The sequence below is a fragment of the Salvia hispanica genome, chromosome 5 (assembly GCF_023119035.1).
Source record: "Salvia hispanica cultivar TCC Black 2014 chromosome 5, UniMelb_Shisp_WGS_1.0, whole genome shotgun sequence".
Classification (NCBI taxonomy): domain Eukaryota; kingdom Viridiplantae; phylum Streptophyta; class Magnoliopsida; order Lamiales; family Lamiaceae; genus Salvia; species Salvia hispanica.
Window position 1 is genome coordinate 38616229 of NC_062969.1, and position 20252 is coordinate 38636480.

Consider the following 20252-nt stretch of genomic DNA (forward strand, 5'->3'; position numbering starts at 1 on the left):
ATTCATACATATATATATGGAGAGTGGAATGTTTGAAGATGAGAATGATCATTGATCCATATTATATACACATACATGGAGTATTATATAGAGTGATGACTTAGGGATGAAGAAACTATCTATCTAGGGTTTAACTTTATGGTCATTAATAGTACTCGCATGCATGGTGATGGTGCATGTATGCATGCCGTACATGCATGATGGCGACATATACATCCACATGCGCGGTGTGTGTATGTGTTTTGGTTTTGGGAGCCCAATTGTAGCATTATTATTTTATAAAAGTGACAACAAAGGATGCACCCCACACACACCATTCCAATTAACACCCATTGATCTCTGGACCGCACAAACTTGTGTGATTATGATTTTCTTTAATTTATTATTATTATTATAAATATCAGTTTTAAAGATCATAAAATTCAAATTCGACATATTTTATTGTGCACATATTATTTAACGTCGAATTTAAGAATTAGGACATTGAACGACACTGTTTCATGTAAAATTTAAACTTAGCTACATAGATTTCACGGTTAGCTATGTTTGACTAAAATCTGACTAAAAAAATCTATTTAGATCGGATTGGGAAAACTGCACGGTTTCAAAAGTTTATAGTTTTTAAAACACTTTGAAATTCATGATAAATACTAGAATTTGCCTAAATTTTATGATTCTTAAACAGATCCCTTATTATTTAATCCGGCTCTATTATATGTCCCACTTTTTCATTTTGGTCCGTCTCTTATTCATTATCTCGCTTCATTTTTACAATTTTTAGTAATAGACTCACATTTGATGACTCAATTTCACTCCTATTTTAATATTATTTTTGTTATTATTATTACTATTAATTTACAGATAGATGCATATATATGGACAGTGATGAGCTAAACACAACCATAACACTTAAACCATACCACCTTCCTCTAAATTCCTCTCTCTCTTCACAAATTTTGATTCTGTTATCTGTTTTGTTTGATCGAATTCTGGCATGGGATTGAGCAGCAAACAGGTTTCGGGCGATCAAACTCTGGATTGGGGCCAAACCTTCCTGCAGTCAGCGGCGGCGGAGACGTCGAAACCGCCGCCAAGCCGGCGGCAGCAGCAGCCGCCTCAATCGGAGGCGTTGAAGTGCCCGAGGTGCGCCTCCACCAACACCAAATTCTGCTACTACAACAACTACAACAAGTCTCAGCCACGCCATTTCTGCAAATCCTGCAAGCGCCACTGGACCAAAGGCGGCACCCTCCGCAACATCCTCGTCGGCGCCGCCCGCAAAAACAAACGCCCCAGGGTTTCCAAACCCGCCAAATCCCCGCCCTCGACCGCGCAGAAAAACATGTCAAACATCCTCTACCACGCATTGATCGGCCGCTCCTCCTCCTCCTCCTCCTCGTCGCCGCTGCTGCTGCGTGAAACGACGTCGTCGAATTCGAAAGGTATCGACAAAACTCCTCCCCCTTTCAGCGCCGCTCCGATTATTCCAGCCTCCGAATTCCAATTCTCCTCGAGCTTCGACGCGAATAATGCATTTGATCATCACTTCGCCGGAAATCTCGATTCGATGGAGGAGTCGACAATCACCACCGTGAATGCTGCGTGGGAGATGGATTTGCCGAATTATTGGAGCTGGAACGACATCGATGCGTTGACATCGGCTGATCTGAGTTTGTCGTGGGATGATGATATTGAAGAAGACAAACCAGCCATCAAACCCTAAAATTCTGATTTGGGGATTAATTTGAATGTTATGGTGGTTTGATCCATTTTAGACGTGGAGGAATGATTAATAGCTTAATTAATTTTAAGAGATTGGTGTGAATTCCGTTTGTGTCAAATTTGTAACTATCATGTCATATAGTTTGTGGAAGCTGTCCTTTTTAGTATCAGCTTCGGAGGTACGTACAACACTTATTTAATTAATGTGTCGAATTGGGTTTGTTTGTTATACTACTATTTCACTTTCGAAGAAGAATGAATTTCATGTCAAATAATGTTGGATTGTTGGAGAGAGAGAGAGAGAGGGAGATGGGACCTGCTACAGCGAGGTGGGGTGACTAGATATGTGATGGAAGATTCTTGTGGATATGTATCTTTGTGTAGATATATGTTCGCCATTTCAGTCTGGATTTTGTTCTGTCTTGTTGCTACTACCATTTATTCATGTTCCTGGGGCCCTTCTCACTCCTCAATTATTCACAAATACCGATTCATTCATTCACCCCACTACTCAAGGGATTTTTAATTTCTGCTCGTTTAGAGATTTGTAGGAATTTATAATGAGGTAACTAGGGAGTAACACACAATTGAAACTTGAGTTAATAGAACTAGTATTAAGTAAAGTAAAAAGAGGTTAAGTAAAGTTTCGGACACCATATTTCCACATAGAAAAATTTTAAAACAAAAAAATGAGCTAGAGTAGTTTTTAATATGTAACCGTGGACAATGTGTTGACATTTTTATACAATATGTAGAATTTACATTTGATTATGTTCCCAAATACATATAATGTTAGTAAGTTGTCCCAATAGCTAGTATTTTTCAATAAAAAAAATTGGTTGCACGAACATTGCTACTAGTCATTTTATGAATTGTACTTCTTGAGAATTGGACCAGAGTGATTCATTGAACTACATCATCAGTATAATTGGGCTAGCACAAGTTGCAACACAAGGGAGATGTTCTCTCGATGAATGATCTTGAATTAGAAAAAAAAGTTACATGACGTTGCTCTGAGCTCCTGCAACTTCAAATATGCATAATTTTAATACTATGGAAGTGTCTTACAGTAGTTATTTACACGCTCTGCATTTACAAATGGGATACTATACCGCAATAACAAAGTCATTGTTTCTATCCTACATGGAATCAAATGAGCCACTCTTTAACCTTTCCATGCGTGCCTGAAGCCCCGATAACGCTTTCTCGTCCATAGGCAGTATTCCGCCCTGCATACTGCCGTGAGCTTCATCACCATTCCCGTTCACTTGTATCAACGGCCGGCTTCTTGATTCTGGATTCACTCCGCCAGCTGCTAACTGGATGCTTTTCATCCTTTCCCTAATTGCATCTAGGGTTCCATTTGACACTGCAGTTTCAAGTAAAGTATAAGGTCCGAATATAGGTTCTCTCAAAAATAGCAACAGATAAAATTGAAGCATTTAACTAACCACCAGACGGTAATCTGTCATTTCTCGACTCCCCGAAGTTTTGAGGTAAGCCAGATGGATCATAAGACACTTTCTGGGAGACGGCATTAACAAGCCGATGATCATCTTCAGCAAAAGATGGCGGTAAAGAAAAATTAGTGGGTTCACTGCCTGCATTCGGGTTTCTCGAGTCATTTAATGGGTCTGCATTTACAGGAGACAGAGAGCCATATCTTGGAGAAAGGTTAAGCACTGCTGGAGGAGGAGTGGATAGAGGTACACTCGAGGGAGTCCTTCCTGCGGCTGCATTCTTCTCCATCTGCCAAAAATATAAACGTAAGCACGCATAAAAAGAACAACAAATTGCACATTTGAAGCAAACCTGGGCCAAACCATCTCTAATGTATGTTCGAAATGCCTCACTAGCATTTTGCAACTGAGCAAAAATATCAACCTGGGAAAAGAAAATAAAATTTATCATAAAATAATACAAATGATCAATGACAAATAGAAATACAGCAAATATCAAGCCATTTACAATGCTATACATGAATACCTGAGGATACAATTGCGTTATGCGATAAAGTTCATAAAGACCAATTGAGCAAGTCTGCTTGTCACCAATTTTCTTAAATATTGCAGCCAGTTCTTGCTGTTATAGCAAACATCAAGTGGAGGATTAAAAATTGGAGGCAGCATGGGGTGAAAAGCAAAGGTTAAAAAAGAAAATTGATCACCAACAAAAGACACGGCTGTACCTTCAACTGAGCATCTGCAGAGTGTGCAGCTGGTGCAGCGTTGTTGGCAGTCGAGTCACTCCAGTGAGTTTGCCCAACAGGGCCAGATGGTGTCAGCATTCTTGCAGCTGCCAGTGTCTGCTCAATTTTGTCGATAGCATGATAGTGAATGAGTGAGCAAATAACCAATGTAAATAATCATGTCATTAAGCAATAGCATACACCATAAACACCTGAAGATTTAGATCAATATAGGCAAGAATGATAGGTTGTGGTTGCATGTCTATTGGCACCATGGAGAGATGGCCTTTTATGGCTGTTCCACGTAGTTTAACAAGCTCGTGGAGAACAGTTTTAACCATTCGAAGTGGTTTGTCATCAGCTCCAGCTCTTCAACAATTTATAAGGAAAAATAGTTAGTGTGAATTGTTGTTCCAAACCACAATAAAGTGGAACCCAGCCACATGTAACAAGATTTTAAATTTTGATCGATACTGTTACATTTTTCTGTACCTCTTACGTATCTCATCCATTCCTAATTCTTGCAGATATACATGGATACTCTGAAGGATACGATCAAGATCTACATCATATATGGTATTTTGCAGAACCTGTTTCACATAAATATTGAAGATGTCAAGTAATTAGGCTTTACACAGGAGAAGGCACTTGAACTACACACAGTAAGGGAAGTAGTTTTAAGAACAGAGATGAGAAGGTTTACAGATGAAATACCAAACATCAGTAATGTACAAATTAAGATACACTACCTTTGTGAGCTTGATCAAACATTTAACAACCAGATCAGAGAATTTCTGGTTTCTAATTGCAAGAGACTCGTTTGTTGCTGGAGACGGCCATCTTGATGGATCCAGAGGTCGTAAGAGATGTATAAGCACATCAAATGATGAAGTACGCTCTGCATTATCCTGAATGTGCAATCCGGCCACACAGAGAAATCTCAAGAAGATTAAAACACAACTAATCATGATTTCCTCATAAATTTCACATCAAAAGTTACCAGAATCTTTAACATCAGCACATTCAAAGCTCTCAAAAGTTGACTTCCATCATCCATCTGTGGAACCCTATCATCCAAAAGCCATAGCAGCAGTTCCGTAATAAGACCATCAAGTGTACTTTCCTTGACTGCATAAGCAAGCCTCTTGTTCTGAAAGGTCTGCAACAAAAGCAGTAATAATTTCGGACTTCAATTGACACCCAAATAATCAAAATAATGATATGACACCTAATCAATTAAAAGGTCGTTCTGCTTTGCTTGGTCAAGAAGAGTAAACTCCTACCTGCATCAAAGTGTTCAGGACATATTTACAAGATCTTGAAGAGGCACCAGTGAGACTAAAGTCAAAAGTCTTAGCAACCTGCTATAACGAATAACAATTGTGAGGTTCTCCAGAAAAAAATACCTAAGACGATGTCAAGGAAATTAGGAAATAAAAGAATAATTGCCTTATTAGCCAAGCATGAAACAAGTCTATCAGCATCTTTGACTATGTCATCCATTGTGCTTCCCTCAGGGTCAGCAGTTGCTTGTGCCAATTCATGGCACACAACTTTCATCCCTTCAACAGCCTGCAGGAAAAAACAACTATAAGTTCCTCATTATACCTGTTCAGGAGAACCATATTCTATGATTTTCAAAGCTTCATTCCAGTCTGTGGGGCCAACACCAGAATAAGCCTGTGGCATTGGTAGTCTATCTGTGTGGATTTCAGGAAGACCATAGTTCTCCCTAAGAGGACAATTAACAACATACATTAGTTGAAACCAAACCCATCCATAATATATTAAGACATAATTAGTTCAAGGAAAATTGAGTACCGATTGAAAGTTGGGATGCTCATAGATCTTGATACTTCCCCACTTTGCTCTGCTGGGTCAGACCTGTGGGCATTAAAAACTAATTACCAGAACTGAAAAGAAGAGGAACAATGAAGTCATATATGATCTTTCCCTTCAAAGTTATGAAAACATATATAAAATAAAGCGACAGTTTAATTAATTACCACGAAATGACCTGCCACAACAGAAAAAAAAAACTTGGAACAGATTTGTCATCCAAAGATATTCCTTTTAATCACCTTTTCCATGTACACTCTAGAGTATGCACATATATTAGCAATATCAACCTGTATAAGCTGTTCATCAACTTTACTGTAACAAGATTACTAGGCTCAAAGTTCTAACCACTAACATAAATTTTAGATGGAAATGAGACCTCCTCTGAAAATGAGCCTTTGAGTGAATAAAATCATTATGCATGCATGGATTAAACTAGGACTCAAGCTAGTAATAAAAGTTATATCCAAATATGTTGATATTCCTACTTAATGGTGTTGATAAACTAAAACAGCATGTAATTATCAAGTGTATACAAAATTGACTTCCAGACAGGTTGAGCTAGGAACTGGTTGAAAGATAGATGTTCAGGGAACAGGCTTCTTTAGCTGAGAAAACATAATGCAACTGTGTAATAAATTCATACGCATTGTCCCGCACTGAGCGTCTTAGGGCGGCCCTAGCTTCCCCTGGCCTGCCTTCCTTCCTCTTCTCCATCTCTCGTGCCTGACGATTCACAAGAGTACAACAACTGTTTTAGTGGAAGAACCAAATGAAAACTAGACGCAAACCTCCATGTACTAACCTTCCATTTAAATCTATCATCTAACATACTTCTTTGTGCTTCAGTAAGCTTCCCAACATATCTCCAAATATCATCACCTATATTATTTGCAGAATTATCAGGATCGATGGCGATGATTAAAACAAGAATAGTAACTGTAGATTCACTTATTTTTTACATTACTAAGTGAAGTCCTTTTTCAATACTAGTACTCCCTCTGTCCCTGAAAAGTATTAACTCTTTCCTTTTTAATCCGTCCATGAAGAGTATAAACTTTCTAAGTTTGGAAAGTCCTTTCTTTGTAATGAGGTGGGACTCCACTAACAATACTTTAAAAACTTTTTCTTTCTATGTCTCTCTTACTTTTCCAACTATGCATTAAAACACGTGCCGAACCAAATGTTCACACTTCTCATGGACGGAGGGAGTATTATTTTCCACTGAAATGCAATCTACCAACATATGTAGTAAGTTATAAACTCACCAAGAATCTTATATCCTATTGCCAAAGTATTCAGTGCAGCTTTGCGGGTGTCGCCATCTCGTTCAGCAGTTAAACTAGCGACAATTTGCAAGGATTTTAACTGCCCAATTATCTGCCAAAAGGAACACAAGGAAAGATATATAGCACACCAAAAACACAAAAATACTAGAGTGAATGCAATGAAGGATAAAAAAGGTTGCTGGTAACTGGTTACCTCAGCTCCATAGTTATCCAATAAGAATCCAACATGGTCAGCACACTCAATCCTTGTTCTGTTGTTCCTAGAACGCAAACCCTCCAATATATAAGGAAATGTTTTTGCAGCAGAATATGTTTGGATGACTTGCTTCATAAGTTCCCGCATTTTTTCTCGAACTTTTTCAATATTATGTCCAGACTGCAGTGCACGAAAATAAGACATTGAAAACTGGTTGAGATATTACGTTTAAAAAATAAAATCAATCCAATCCAATCCAACCAAATCATTTTCCATAGACTTAAAAATGATTACTCCCAGAACTAAGAAAAGCATATCACATAGATAGTTAAAACAGCAGTTACCTTCTCAACCAAGCAAGGGAGAAAGATGGTAGCCTCTGCTTCAGTCATTGTGTAACCCTCATTTCTCAGCATATCCAAAAGCTCGGGAAGAAATTCCAGAACCTTATCAAAGTTACAGAAGATCAGGAAGGATCCAGATAGTAAAAATTATGATAGCTAAGAATTATCAAGACCTAAATATTTATTGTAGCATCATTAGAGAGCTAGAGTTTAGAGAATCAATACTCAATCATTCCAATTGTAATTTTAGTATTTCCACTAGTCCAAATAAACAAATAACTGTTGGGTTGCAAACCCCTACCACTCATTTCTTTTTCATAAAAAAATTCATTTGATAAATTCAGATGGACAAGCAATCAAACACACAGGCAAGCTGACAAAGTAAAAAATAAACAGACAAATTGATACAAGTCTATTTACCTTTAATAAGCATGATGTATTGGATTCACAGAACCTCAACACAAACCACTTCAAGAGTATATCTAAGACTTCAATCACCTCCCTTCCCATAGATGGAAGAGCCTATACACCATAAATAAACAGAAGGTTAAAAGAGAAAATTCAAGTTTCACATACAAACTATAATTTAAATTTAAAGAACCTTCTGCAACATCTCGATGCCATCAACTTGCTTTTTGAAGTCAGAACTTAAAAGCCTCCAGTGCAGATCCTCTCGGAAGTATTTCATGACATCATTCTATTGAAAGTTGAAACAAGCAAAATCAATTACTAACATCTATTAACAATGTAACTTATCATCACATGCAATAATTTACATAAGCCACACAGATGCCTAAACAAATCAACACTTATGGTCATTTAGCAACTACCCAAACCCAAAGCAGACAAAAGTTCTAAAAAGTTGTGTGATGCCCTTCTGTTAAGATATGAAAATGCTACCCCACAAATTATATGAACCAATAACAGCAGACACTTTACTGTACACTTAAAGAGATGAAACACAAGTCTGAAGAGCACAAAATTAACAAAGAAATCTTCAAACAGAACAGAAACCTCGAGATCTTGAATTTGCTCTATACGCAATTCTTCGAATTTGAATCTGCGAACAATAATTCTTTCCCTGTCATCCTGCAAGGATATCACCAAATTTATAACATACTCTGTTTGCAGAAATATGCAGAACTGTTATACTGCAGCCTGCAGTTACCAAACTAACTACAATTTGTAGCTTCCAAAAAATAAAAGCGTACCTTGTTTGAATCCTTCAGACAGATCAAGGCTTGTGACTGGATGTTTATGTCCTGAACAGACACGATGGAATCTTGCCTGGATCCCTTGGTAGGTACAGCTCTCTATAGAAACAGGATGTCAATTATTGAATACTTTCTTTCAAGAGGAAGACTTAACCATAGAAAACATACTGAAGATGCATTTCGGCTTCCATGTCGAGATGTGCGGTCACCATGACCATTGGGCTTTCCAACCTTTGAGCTGTTTTTGGATGCCATGCTTAACGAAACAGATCTCCCAGATTCATAATTATCTGCAATGGATATGCGGAACCAAAACAATAAATATAAGGACATGGATAAGTGGAAAAAACAGCATTTCTTTTAGTGGGAGATGGATGAATATAAAGTAATATAATACCTTGAAAAGCTCCATACGGCTTCAATCGTTCACCAATTATAGCTAAAGCAGATCCTTGTATATCTCTCAAGTTTTTGGAAACCTATAAAAAGAGAGTTATGAAGAGGCTGAAAGAGTTAGTAAACCTTGATCAAGAAATAGAAATGTTGGGCATTCAATGTTCATACCAGTTCTTGTCCACAAACCCTCAATATTTCATTAAAGCATGCTTCAGCAGCCTTACGAACATCTGCTGATTTATCCTGGAAAGGTAACCAAGAAATATCCTGAGACATTAAGAAGACACAGGCAGCAACCCAGGAAATAACCACTTTGCCGAAAGAAATACCGTCATAGCAGATGAAGTGGGTTTGAGGAGCTGTATAGCATCAGGGAACTCGGCCAATCCAGCAAGTTGTCTAGACAGCCAATCAAAAAGATCTTTGCGCCCTTCTGCACCTACTTTAGCATCCGTGAGAACAGCTGTAATATATGGTAGCTGAAGACAGAAACGAAACATGAGGTCAACGATACTCAAAAACGTATGTAGAAAAAACAATTTTCCAAAATTGACTACAGACCATCTTATCGAGATGAGCAGCTCCAAGCCAAGCATCTAAGGTACTCAATGTGCACTCACGCATATGCTTTTTGTTGTCACCAAGACATTTCAAGACATCCAAAAGAATTCCCTGCATGAGCCACATTCATTTAAATGATCAAGCCATCACAGGAACTATGTGATATGACAGAAGAGTTTCAATAATTATACAACTATATGGATTTTTAGGATTCGAGATTAGCTAAATGATCCTGAACATTATTAAATTGGGATCATAAAGCATATTTGGTTGAAGCAAGTGAATCTTAATAAACCTAGAACAAGTTGTGTAAGAGAGTACCTTGCTTGACTTCTCAACTGGCTGTCCCATTGCAGACGCAAGAGCACCAATTGTTGACAAAGTGGCAATAATCAAATTTTTGTTACTGTCATGTAAACGCCCTTTCAGAGCTCCAAATAGATCTCCTGAAGCAAGAAAGATAAGTTGGCATATTATATAGATATGTATACAGAAGTTGAAAAGTTACTCAAATTTGCCACTGAACATACCAGTTCCAGCAGGCAGAATACGTTTGTTCGCCTCTTCCAGTAATGTGGTTATACTTTCAATAGATTCCAAGCGGACCTAGACAGAACATAAAGTCAGATTGACGACATGCCCTCTTAAATCATTCACATATTTCAATGATTTACAAACATCCACATTACAAAACCTTCCAATCAGAACTCTCTAAGCCTTTTAACAAAGTGGGGGTGATCTTTTCACTGATATCTTCACGTGGAAGACCATCCATGCCACCAGCCACCGCAGATGAGGTAGAATCAGTTACTTTAACCACCTTCTTCGGAACTGCAGATGCCTGTAATTAGTAATATTAGAAGTGAAGAACAAACTTATCATAGGAAAAAATGAAAATCAAAAACCAAAAAGAATTACCTCGTGTGGATTTTTTTCATACTCAGCATCAAGGGTACTCAGTAGAGCAGGTTTAACATCAGACAGAAACCCCTTTATATCTTCAGGGAGAGTAAAAATAATGATTGATTCCTCTTAATATCACACTATTATGGTAACATGGTATAATAAAACACCTCTGAACCTACACTAACACACCCCACGCTGTGAAAGATGAGTATACAAAATGTATCACCTGGACCAACAAACTTATGAAGGACGCCGATTAATTTAACTGTAGCATTTCTAGTTGCAGCTGCACTAGATTGCAATCCTATGTCCTTGCAGAAGTCAATTAAATCCTGCAAAACAAATATGACGCATGTTAAAACCATTACATATCAAATCATATTCAAGATGTTATTTCTGATGAAACCAAATCATAAAGATATGAGAGATTCTTAAAAAAGAAGTTTTCAGCACCTTCAGCTTAATATGAGATTACCCTCTCAAATATAAAACCAGGACCTACAGCCTCACAAAAAGTGGAAAGACACTTCATGGCCTGAGCACGAGTCTTTATGTCGGCAACTCTTTCAGTAATACCTATCAAGTACAAACTTGCATACGTAAGAAAATGCCAAGGGTCATTATAATTCAATAAACATCAGAGAACTATGGGCATTTTGCACCCCAGAATTGCATGTAACTGTAAGAGTTACAAGCTGCAAGAGACTGACTACTTAGTCAATCAAGGAAATTCTAAAAGATACATGATTCTGATCTGATTGCATCAAACTATAGAAGTTTCTTACCTGAAAGGCAGAGCACAACGCACTTTTTAGGAAACTTTGATGCTGTCGCAGCAATGTAGGTGACAATATCAATAACTTGTTGCTGGACCTGCTCAAAGGACAATGCTTAGGTTGAGTTTAGTAGCCCAAGTAGTCAGTTGCATCAAATAAGTTAAGACTAAAATTGTAAATATCTAAATGCAAGACCTGAACATTTTTCTCATTCCAGCCAGGAATAACACAAAGTAAGCGGATCAACACCTCAACAGATGGATCAACATCTGTTAGTGATTCAACCTGCTCTTTAAACGACACGATGGCTGAAACAAAAAAAAGTATTGCAAATTAAAAATGGTAGTAAGCATTTTATCAGTAGTAAGTTTTGAACAGGCAGACTGATTTATAGGATGCGAAAAAGAGTTCATTTGTCCGTGCAACTCACAGAAAAGCTTCTCAACCAGTGTAATACTCTAACATCAAACTACCAAGGATTGCATGTAAATTATAATATATTAATGATTAGCATTATCTGCCATTGCTAGAAAAGAAGAACAAATACAGGAGCAATATATACTCACCAGATGATGCAACACTGCCACAGAATATCAGGAAATTGAAAACAAAAAGGCAGGATATGAGGATTCATCTACACCTCAGATACAATTTAACTTGAAATAGTCATGAAAAATGTATCCCATTCAAACAAGGGATAGAGAATAACTAAGGCACAACACAATAATACCATACTAAAGTTGCTAACCCTATATATATTCAGAAAAGGAGGCCACGCATTGCAAAACTAGCAATTTCTTCCACAAGAGCATATCATCTAACCATAATAAATTCCTCAAGAAAAACAGAAGAATGAAAATTTTACATTGAAAAATGATCACTCTGAAATAATCATAAGACACCAACTGGCATGGAACACATTGCTTGTGTAAAGACATTATAGTCATTATGTCCAACCAAGATCTCAAGGAATCTGTTAGTTACAAATTAAGACACCTACTGCTTTAGAAATTGTATATCTGACTCTCAATTTTCTACACCATTGCCTAAGATTCCAAGAACAGACGCACAGGTCAAGAGTTGTTTTTCTATGCATACTAAATGATAAAGAAGATGCCAAAATCTCAGTCAAGCCAGCAAATACTATCATAGTTTTTGTGAGCAGCAAATCATACAGTTGAGAGATAGGTTTACACCCAAAAATCTGGGAAACAATGAAAGCACTATGAAATATCATTATTTAAGGGTGAAAACTCATCTAAGTATGACCTGATTAAGCTTCTGTCACAAATACAGTCAAGCAGTAATTTGAACTCTAACCTTCAAGCCGCTCTTTCCACACAGCACTCTTTAATTGAGTAATTGTCTCTGCTTGAATAAGGGATCCTAATCTGCTCTCAATCTCTTCCAAACTCATTTCTGTTGGCTGTAAAGAAAACTGGATCAGTTAATCAATAAAAATCCATCTTGGTATCCCACTGTCCCTAATAATGAACTTAGCCATCGCACAACAGGTAGAGGGAAAAAAGAAAATATCAGCTCCGACCTCGACATCTTCATGCTCCACAGGCTTAGAAACTTTTGTTTGTCCTCCTGCGTCACCCTTCTTGTTGGTACCAGATTTTCCAGACGTGGCTTTCTTAGTGGCAGCTGGCTAAGAAAAGATAAGCATACAACAAAGAAAGTTGGGAGAGACGACAGCGAGTAACCATATGTGTATGTGAAGTAGCTAAAATATCTTGAATCTCATGTAATAACATTTTAAATTGTACTTACAGCTGCAGTTATAGGCTTCTTTCCACTAAGCATGCTGGCTGCTGATCTTCTAACAAATGACGATTCAGAGGCCTGCACAAAGCAATACATAGTAGAATGTGATCAACATAAAAGCAGTCCACAACATGCCTCATAGACAGTGCAAATCTGGCACAATTTACATTCAGCAATAATTTTAGGAGAAGGTGAAGAGTGTTTATGGAATCACAGGTTAAGGAACCAATCAATTTCATCTCACTTGTATGTCAGAAGATTATAGAAACTGATTTTAAATTTCACGATCTCGTTGTTTCAGATTATAGCCAAATCATACTACCAATGAGCTCATTCATAATAAGAAAATCTAAGTTAAGTAGAAATTGTACCCCTGTGGTCAAAACTCCTGCAGAAGATTGAACCACACCTGAGAGTATTGTAATGACACATGTTAAAAAATATTCTAACAGACATCAAAACTACTAATTCAAATTATCCAGTGCATAAACAGATTCAAACCTGAGTTTGTGAGAGTAGAAGGCTCCGCTGTCGACCCCCCAATCATTTCAGATAACTTCTTTTTTCTGACATCATCCAGCTTTTCCAAAGACTTCTCCAAAGGTCTCATACCAACCATCTAATAAAATAGAAATATAAAAATGACTAAATTGGCACATTAAAAGATAGTGAGATGAAGATGGAAAATCATGAAATAACTACCTTAGCTATAGCTGCCAAAGCTGAGAAAGCTGCATCCCTCACTTCAGGTGTTCCATCATTAAGGGACTGCAGAATTCATAAAGGCCCATTTATTGCTTAACAAAGTTGCTAATGCCAAAGATAATACAATGACAAATTGAACTGTTTGAATAGTCAAAGTAGTCTTGAAACAATGTACATATAACTACACAAAATCGAGGAGGGGAAAAAGTTAATTTTATTCACAGTAACTCATCTCTGACATGTTTCTGTGTTACTAATCTGAAGTTTTTTTACACCCAAACTATTCAATTCGAACAATGGCATTCTCACTTCTACGCATTCTTGTTTATTCATTTTCAGGTGTGAACGAAGTGAATGATTGAAAAAGGATTAGAATCAAATTTAAGCTCCATTGAGCTACTAACTAACCTCCATGCATATGGGAACATACTCCTTGTGAACCTTAAGTATAGCAGCTTTGTTACTAGTTTCGATACAGAATGTAACCCAGCCCAAAGTCAATGACCTTACAAGAGGAACTTTGTTTTTCACTGCCACCTTTATATCTGCAGGAAAGCTAGTTATTAGTAGGATTCAAACTCGTAGAAAGACCTTTCTCATTATACACCCAAATAAAGACAACACATCTTCTTTTGTAGCTTGAGCAGCCATGCATATAATCAGTCAGTTCAAACAACCAAATTAAGTGATTTTGTAGTAAATCTGGAAAATATTTTAAAGCAATTGAGTGTAACTATCATAAAATAAACCTATACCCTGATGCAACTCAAAACCAGTAATTCCAATTCCCAAGAACACTGCATTCAGTTAGCATGTGCGCCATAATGCAGCAAAGACTCCTTAATGGCAATGGTTGCAGTATTTCAATGCAATGAATTAAACGTCCTAAATACTGAAAGCCAACATAATGCGGAGAGAACAGCATAAAGCATGAAAACAAATAAAAGGCAACAAAAATTGAGCAAGGGAAAAGTTAGAAAAGAAACATGATGTCTTCTAAGCCATGAAAGGGTGTGATGCAGAGGTTGAAACAACACTTCAGAAACGAAAATAAATATAGATCATGCCTTCAACGGTGTCAGTTAGGCTCAAGCATCCGGATTTGTGCATCGCCTGAAGAGTTTGGGTAAGGGCCTCCGTTGAAGTAGGCTTCTTCTCCTTCAATTTCTCCTGCACATCAGCAGCAAAGTTCAAGCTCATGTTAGAAATTAATCAAAAATTACAGCTGCAATTACAAGCTTAAAAGGAGTTATATCACATAGATTTGATGTTATTAACTCTCAGCCCTCAGAACTTGTGACTCAGTTTAAATTGGACCAGAGACAGAATCACAAAACACAAGGATGAGATCATTAAAATTTACATACCAACCCCTAGAAAGAAAAGGTCAAATAACTTCTCATAAGTAATAACACATCTATTATCATATTTGAGGGGTATTATTGCAACAGTAATTTAATAAGAAAAAAAATACAACACAGTACTCTGGACTAACCAGAAGTACAGGCAATACGAAGCGACAACTGGCTGAAAAATGGGTTCTCAGACCCCTGGCAAGGTTTCCCAGTGCTTGGATAGCTTCAACTGCAACGGCAATGTTTACATCTGTGATAAGCTGCACATTTCAAAATGTTATGAAGGCAACAACAATTACTTAAGCTAGATATCAAGCCAAATATTCTACAAACCTCTAGAAAAATCTTGATTGATTTGTGGTCAAGAAAAACCATCATACCTTCTTTAATGTTCGACAAACTTCAGAAAAATCGCCAGGAGCAATCTTTTTGGTGGATGCAAGTTTGGTTAGTTCAGCAACGGCCTCTTTCCTCTCAGACCATTTTGAAGCTTTCTGAAAATATTAATACAAAAAAAATATAAACAGGAAGCTACAATAATAATAATTTGAATATTTGTTATATAGTTATGACAGGCCACTTACCACCCCTTCCCAAAATCCAGACTTCTCCAAAGGCATCAATATATCAACTGGATCAACAAGCTCATACTCATCTATCTCCTGAGGAACTGATAGGGAAGTATCTTAGACTACTAAAGACAACCATACAACTAAGCCACCAAAAATGACTTCAGAGTACACACATACCATCAGCTACACTTTCTTCAGTGGGTGCAGAACCCACAGCCTCAGAAACAGATTCTGGTTCGGGCTCCTTGTCCTGCTCAGACCTGACAGATAGAAATGCGAAATATAAGTATCCCGATCATAAGAAAAATCATTTTACAGTAGTCGCATTTAAACAGACACTAAGAGCTTCATCTGTCAAACAACAAATATACAAAAACCAGAGAGGAGCGGCAGATATAAAAAATTGAAGCACAAGACGAGAAGAACATAGTGTCACATAGAATCAGACCGTAAAACTAAGAGAGAAGCACCAGCATAGATCTCAAACAGATAAAACTTACAACAATTACTATCAAATACTATCATCTACATACTGCTATGCAAATGCTCTCAAAAGCTGCAGCCAGAGTGATCACCAAACTATGCAAAGTAACATTCTTAAAAAGGGAAGATCTACATACTAATTAAAAGAAGAACAAACAAACATACACGATAGGAGAACAAGAGAGTACCAATATCTCTGTCAAATTGTGGGAGAGAGAGAGAGGGTCACCTGATTTTGCGGGTTGGTTTTGCAGTTCCACTGACATTACCAAGCTCGGCCTCCAACTCTTTTTTCTTAATTATAAGATAACAAGAGAGGAAAATGATATAAAAAACAGATATGTAGGAAAGAAGAATATAACACAAATCTGAAATAGGAATACCATTGTATCTCGCATCTTTTCAAACAATATTGACTTGACAGGATCCTTTCCTATCCAACGACAAAGTTCTAGTGTAAGCCCTTTAGAAGAAGCGCGAACATTCTGATCTTGATGATCAAAAAGTTCAGGAAGCATCTTCAAAATTCTTTTTGGTGGTATTATCTTTGATCCAAATTCACTGATACAATATCCACGCAAACGCCAAGGTAATGCAGGAGGATTGGAGGTAATTGTTGAGAAATAACAAGAAAAATAGACTAACCCCTACCTTAATGCCTGAAACATAACATCAATTGCAGGTACAACAGCTTTGGCAACTTTATTTTTAATAGCTTTCTCCATGGCATCCTACAAAGTAGACATTGCTTTACCAATTAGGGAACGTACAATGACAACTTCCCCCATCTAAATTCAGTGTAGACGCATCAAATAACAATATTAGTGTGCTAAGGCAGTTATCAAGAATATCAAGCTAGACGAGTAGTTGAGGATATCAGAAACCATGCAAAGCAAGTGATCTAGGCAGAAAAACAAGAGGTCTAATATTTCTCATGTTCAATGGCTGACAAAGACCTAGTTCTTGGTGCAGTTGCTTGCACCAAAGATTATAATATTTGTAGAATACTAGAATTAGCTACGTAAAGATGAATGATATCTTTATCTCTGAGCTACCAACCAATATATCTTAGCCTAATTTTTAGCTCCATTCCTCCGGTATAGTAATACTATCAGTTTGATATCTACACACCTAAACAGACAAAGGTGACATGCAATGGGAATATACAATGTGGCTTTCTCCATGGCATCCTACAAAGTAGACATTGCTTTACCAATTAGGGAATATACAATGACAACTTCCCATCTAAATTCAGTGTAGACGCATCAAATAACATTATTAGTGTGCTAAGGCAGTTATCAAGCTAGACGAGTGGTTGAGGTTATCAGAAACCATGCAAAGCACGTGATATAGGCAGAAAAACAAGGGGTCTAATATTTCTCATGTTCAATGGCTGACAAAGACCTATTTCTTGGTGCGGTTGCTTGCATCAAAGATTGTAATATTTGTAGAATTAGCTACGTAAAGATGAATGATATCCTTATCTCTGAGCTACCAACCATTATATCTTAGCCTTATTTTTAGCTCCATTCCTCCGGTAAAGTAATACTATCAATTTGATATCTACATACCTAAACAGACAAAGGTGGCATGCAATGGGAACGATTAACCAACTGTTCATCTAAGTTTCATATAGTACATATTTTGGCATTGCTAATGTAACTAAAATATTCATATTTAATAAAATGAACACTAAATTGGATACAAAATCGATGGATTAAAATATATGGGTACAAGTTCAGACTCTATCTATTGAAACACGCCTGATCGAGCCTTGCATTGGTCCAACTCAAGAGGCCCGAAGATGGAAGAATATTGGCCCAATTACTTGGACTAAATTTCATTAATACCATAGAAAATATAATTAAATATTAATAAATCTTAGTTGTCTATAGCTACATAAGCAGAATAGAAGAAAAAATTATGTCACTCGAGAAACAGATTATTGATTTAACAAGTACCAGGAAAGCTTCAACAGCCTCCAACTCTACCCAAAGCATAAATGCCATCTGTGCCTTCTCCACTGTTTTAGGCCTTCCGGTTAGACATTTTGCCACGATTGCATCGCATACCTCTTTCGCGTATCTGCAACGGAGATATAACCATAACGGCTCAATGGTGGTATCAAATATTCGAATAAATTCAGTGAATTCAACGATAAAATCCAAGAAAAAACAAGCAATTCACCTTCCAGCATCAGCATCTGCAGCTTTCAAAAACGCAATGAGGGCATCGAGAGCCTTCTCCTGCACCGGCGCATTGGAATCAGCCACCGCTTTCCTGAAAAAAGGGCCTAACGCAAAAACGCCAGGATTAGGATAAAAAGAAGAGGATATAGCTGTAGTATTTCAAACCACCATGATCCCACCCACATTAACACTTCCGCGTTCGCCGTCTCCTTCGCCCGATCAAACAAGCGCAAAACAAACTAGATCTATGTGGAGAAACAAACAAATCCTCACCAAATTCACGAAGGCGCGGGTCCTTGGGATCTGTGATAGCGTCGCAAACGGCCGCCAAATCGATATTTGCGTCATTCCGCACTTTCCAGTTCTTGTGCGCCAGCCGATCCTCCCACGGCAACTTCTTCGCCTCCTTCAACAACTTCTCATCCTCCGACATTTTCTATATTTACCGACGATGAATACAATACCTCTTCGAATGCAGTGGCTAAGAGCGCCGTCGTCGCAATTTCTGTGTTGGAATCTCCGGCGCTTAAATTACCACTCAGCCGAGTGCCGGCGAGTTTCGAATTGGAGGGATGAGTGAGTGTGAGTGAGGGTGGGGTGAGTGGGGTGGGTGCGTACGACAAATCCACTATATCTTTATCTCTCACATTCAAATTCAAATTAAAAAAAATAAAAAATAAAAAAAGTGGAGTGAGGACTAATTTTATGTTTTACGTTTCGTATTTAATACTGAGCGCGTGGCAACACCGAGCGAATCCTGTCCCTACATGAAAGTGCGTGAAAGCGAGTGGGATCATAGCATACTATAGGTCCACACTAGTTTTGAAAATATATTTGAATTCAAATTATTAGGAGTGTAATTAAGGTGGAGATAATAGTAGTTGTTAATTCTCTATGCAGGTGTGCCGGAGATGACGCAGACAGATATGGTTCCACCTGCGTTGTAAGAATATTCGGTGAGTTGGTTCATTTCAAAAATTAATACAATATAAATGATTATAATATAGTATTTGTAGTTATTAACAGCATCTCCAACGGCGGACGTCGCGAAAGTTCGACAGGACGTCCGCGACGTCCGACAAAAAGTTAATTTTTTTTTTATTTTTTTTTAAACACTCTATAAATAGGGCTTCTTGAACTTCATTTCATTCACACCACTTGTGTTAACAAGTTTCTCTCTTTAAACCTACAAGTTTCATTTCTACTAAAATAGAGTACAATAGGAACTCCCCCACCACGAGCGGAGGAAACACACCCACATTTCCCACCGAAACGGAGGGAAACTTTGAAGGAATGAATCCCCAAATGGCGGGGATGGCAGGGATTACTCCTCAAATGTTCTACAATATGTACAATTGGATGAGTCAGATGGATGAAATGATGCCCGGGCAGCCGGGATGGGCGGTATGACGCCAAATATGGTGGGGGTGGGTGGGATGATGCCCGGGGCAGCGGGGATGGGGAGTATACCGCCAAATATGGCGGGGGTGGGTGGGATGATGTCTGGGGCAGCGGGGATGGGGAGTATGCCGCCAAATGTGGCGGGGATGGGGAGTATGACGCCGGGGATGAGTGGGACGATGCAGCACAGGAGCCCGAGGACGCCTATGGAATCTGTCTATCGCCCATATATAGATTTGTTGTGTCACACCCGAACCCTTATGACGTATGCCCTTACTATAAATAAAAATCAAAATTTAGAATAAACAATCCGCGTGTCAACTACATAAAATCCACATATTATATC

General features: G+C 37.9%; 2 protein-coding genes across 2 annotated transcripts; one reads left to right on the forward strand and one right to left on the reverse strand.

The window, feature by feature from the left end:
* Positions 1-889: 889 nt before the first annotated feature.
* On the forward strand, positions 890-1951 carry LOC125187490 (dof zinc finger protein 4-like). Its single transcript, XM_048084087.1, has one exon. The coding sequence runs from the start codon at positions 995-997 to the stop codon at positions 1721-1723; it is 729 nt and encodes a 242-aa protein (XP_047940044.1). The 5' UTR covers positions 890-994; the 3' UTR covers positions 1724-1951.
* A 731-nt stretch (positions 1952-2682) lies between these two features.
* LOC125188579 (protein MOR1-like) lies at positions 2683-19106 on the reverse strand. The gene is given in 53 exon segments (XM_048085514.1): positions 2683-3091; positions 3174-3471; positions 3535-3606; positions 3709-3804; positions 3911-4027; positions 4123-4279; positions 4403-4500; positions 4660-4818; positions 4911-5069; positions 5194-5271; positions 5360-5482; positions 5519-5642; positions 5732-5794; positions 6396-6475; positions 6555-6631; positions 7018-7129; positions 7232-7414; positions 7579-7680; positions 7999-8100; positions 8180-8275; positions 8593-8667; positions 8790-8891; positions 8961-9082; positions 9190-9271; positions 9357-9431; positions 9518-9667; positions 9750-9860; positions 10071-10195; positions 10280-10355; positions 10444-10590; positions 10668-10747; positions 10882-10987; positions 11062-11231; positions 11441-11528; positions 11627-11739; positions 12752-12857; positions 12978-13085; positions 13208-13279; positions 13573-13610; positions 13703-13820; positions 13904-13969; positions 14315-14451; positions 14974-15076; positions 15402-15521; positions 15642-15755; positions 15846-15931; positions 16011-16093; positions 16546-16610; positions 16700-16877; positions 16968-17047; positions 18278-18401; positions 18504-18609; positions 18779-19106. Coding segments are annotated over 53 exon segments (6012 nt in total). The 5' UTR covers positions 18939-19106; the 3' UTR covers positions 2683-2861.
* Between the last annotated feature and the right edge of the window lie 1146 nt (positions 19107-20252).

Excerpts from the sequence above, each read along its gene's own strand:
- LOC125187490 (XM_048084087.1), top strand. The coding sequence starts at position 995 with ATGGGATTGAGCAGCAAACAGGTTTCGGGCGATCAAACTCTGGATTGG.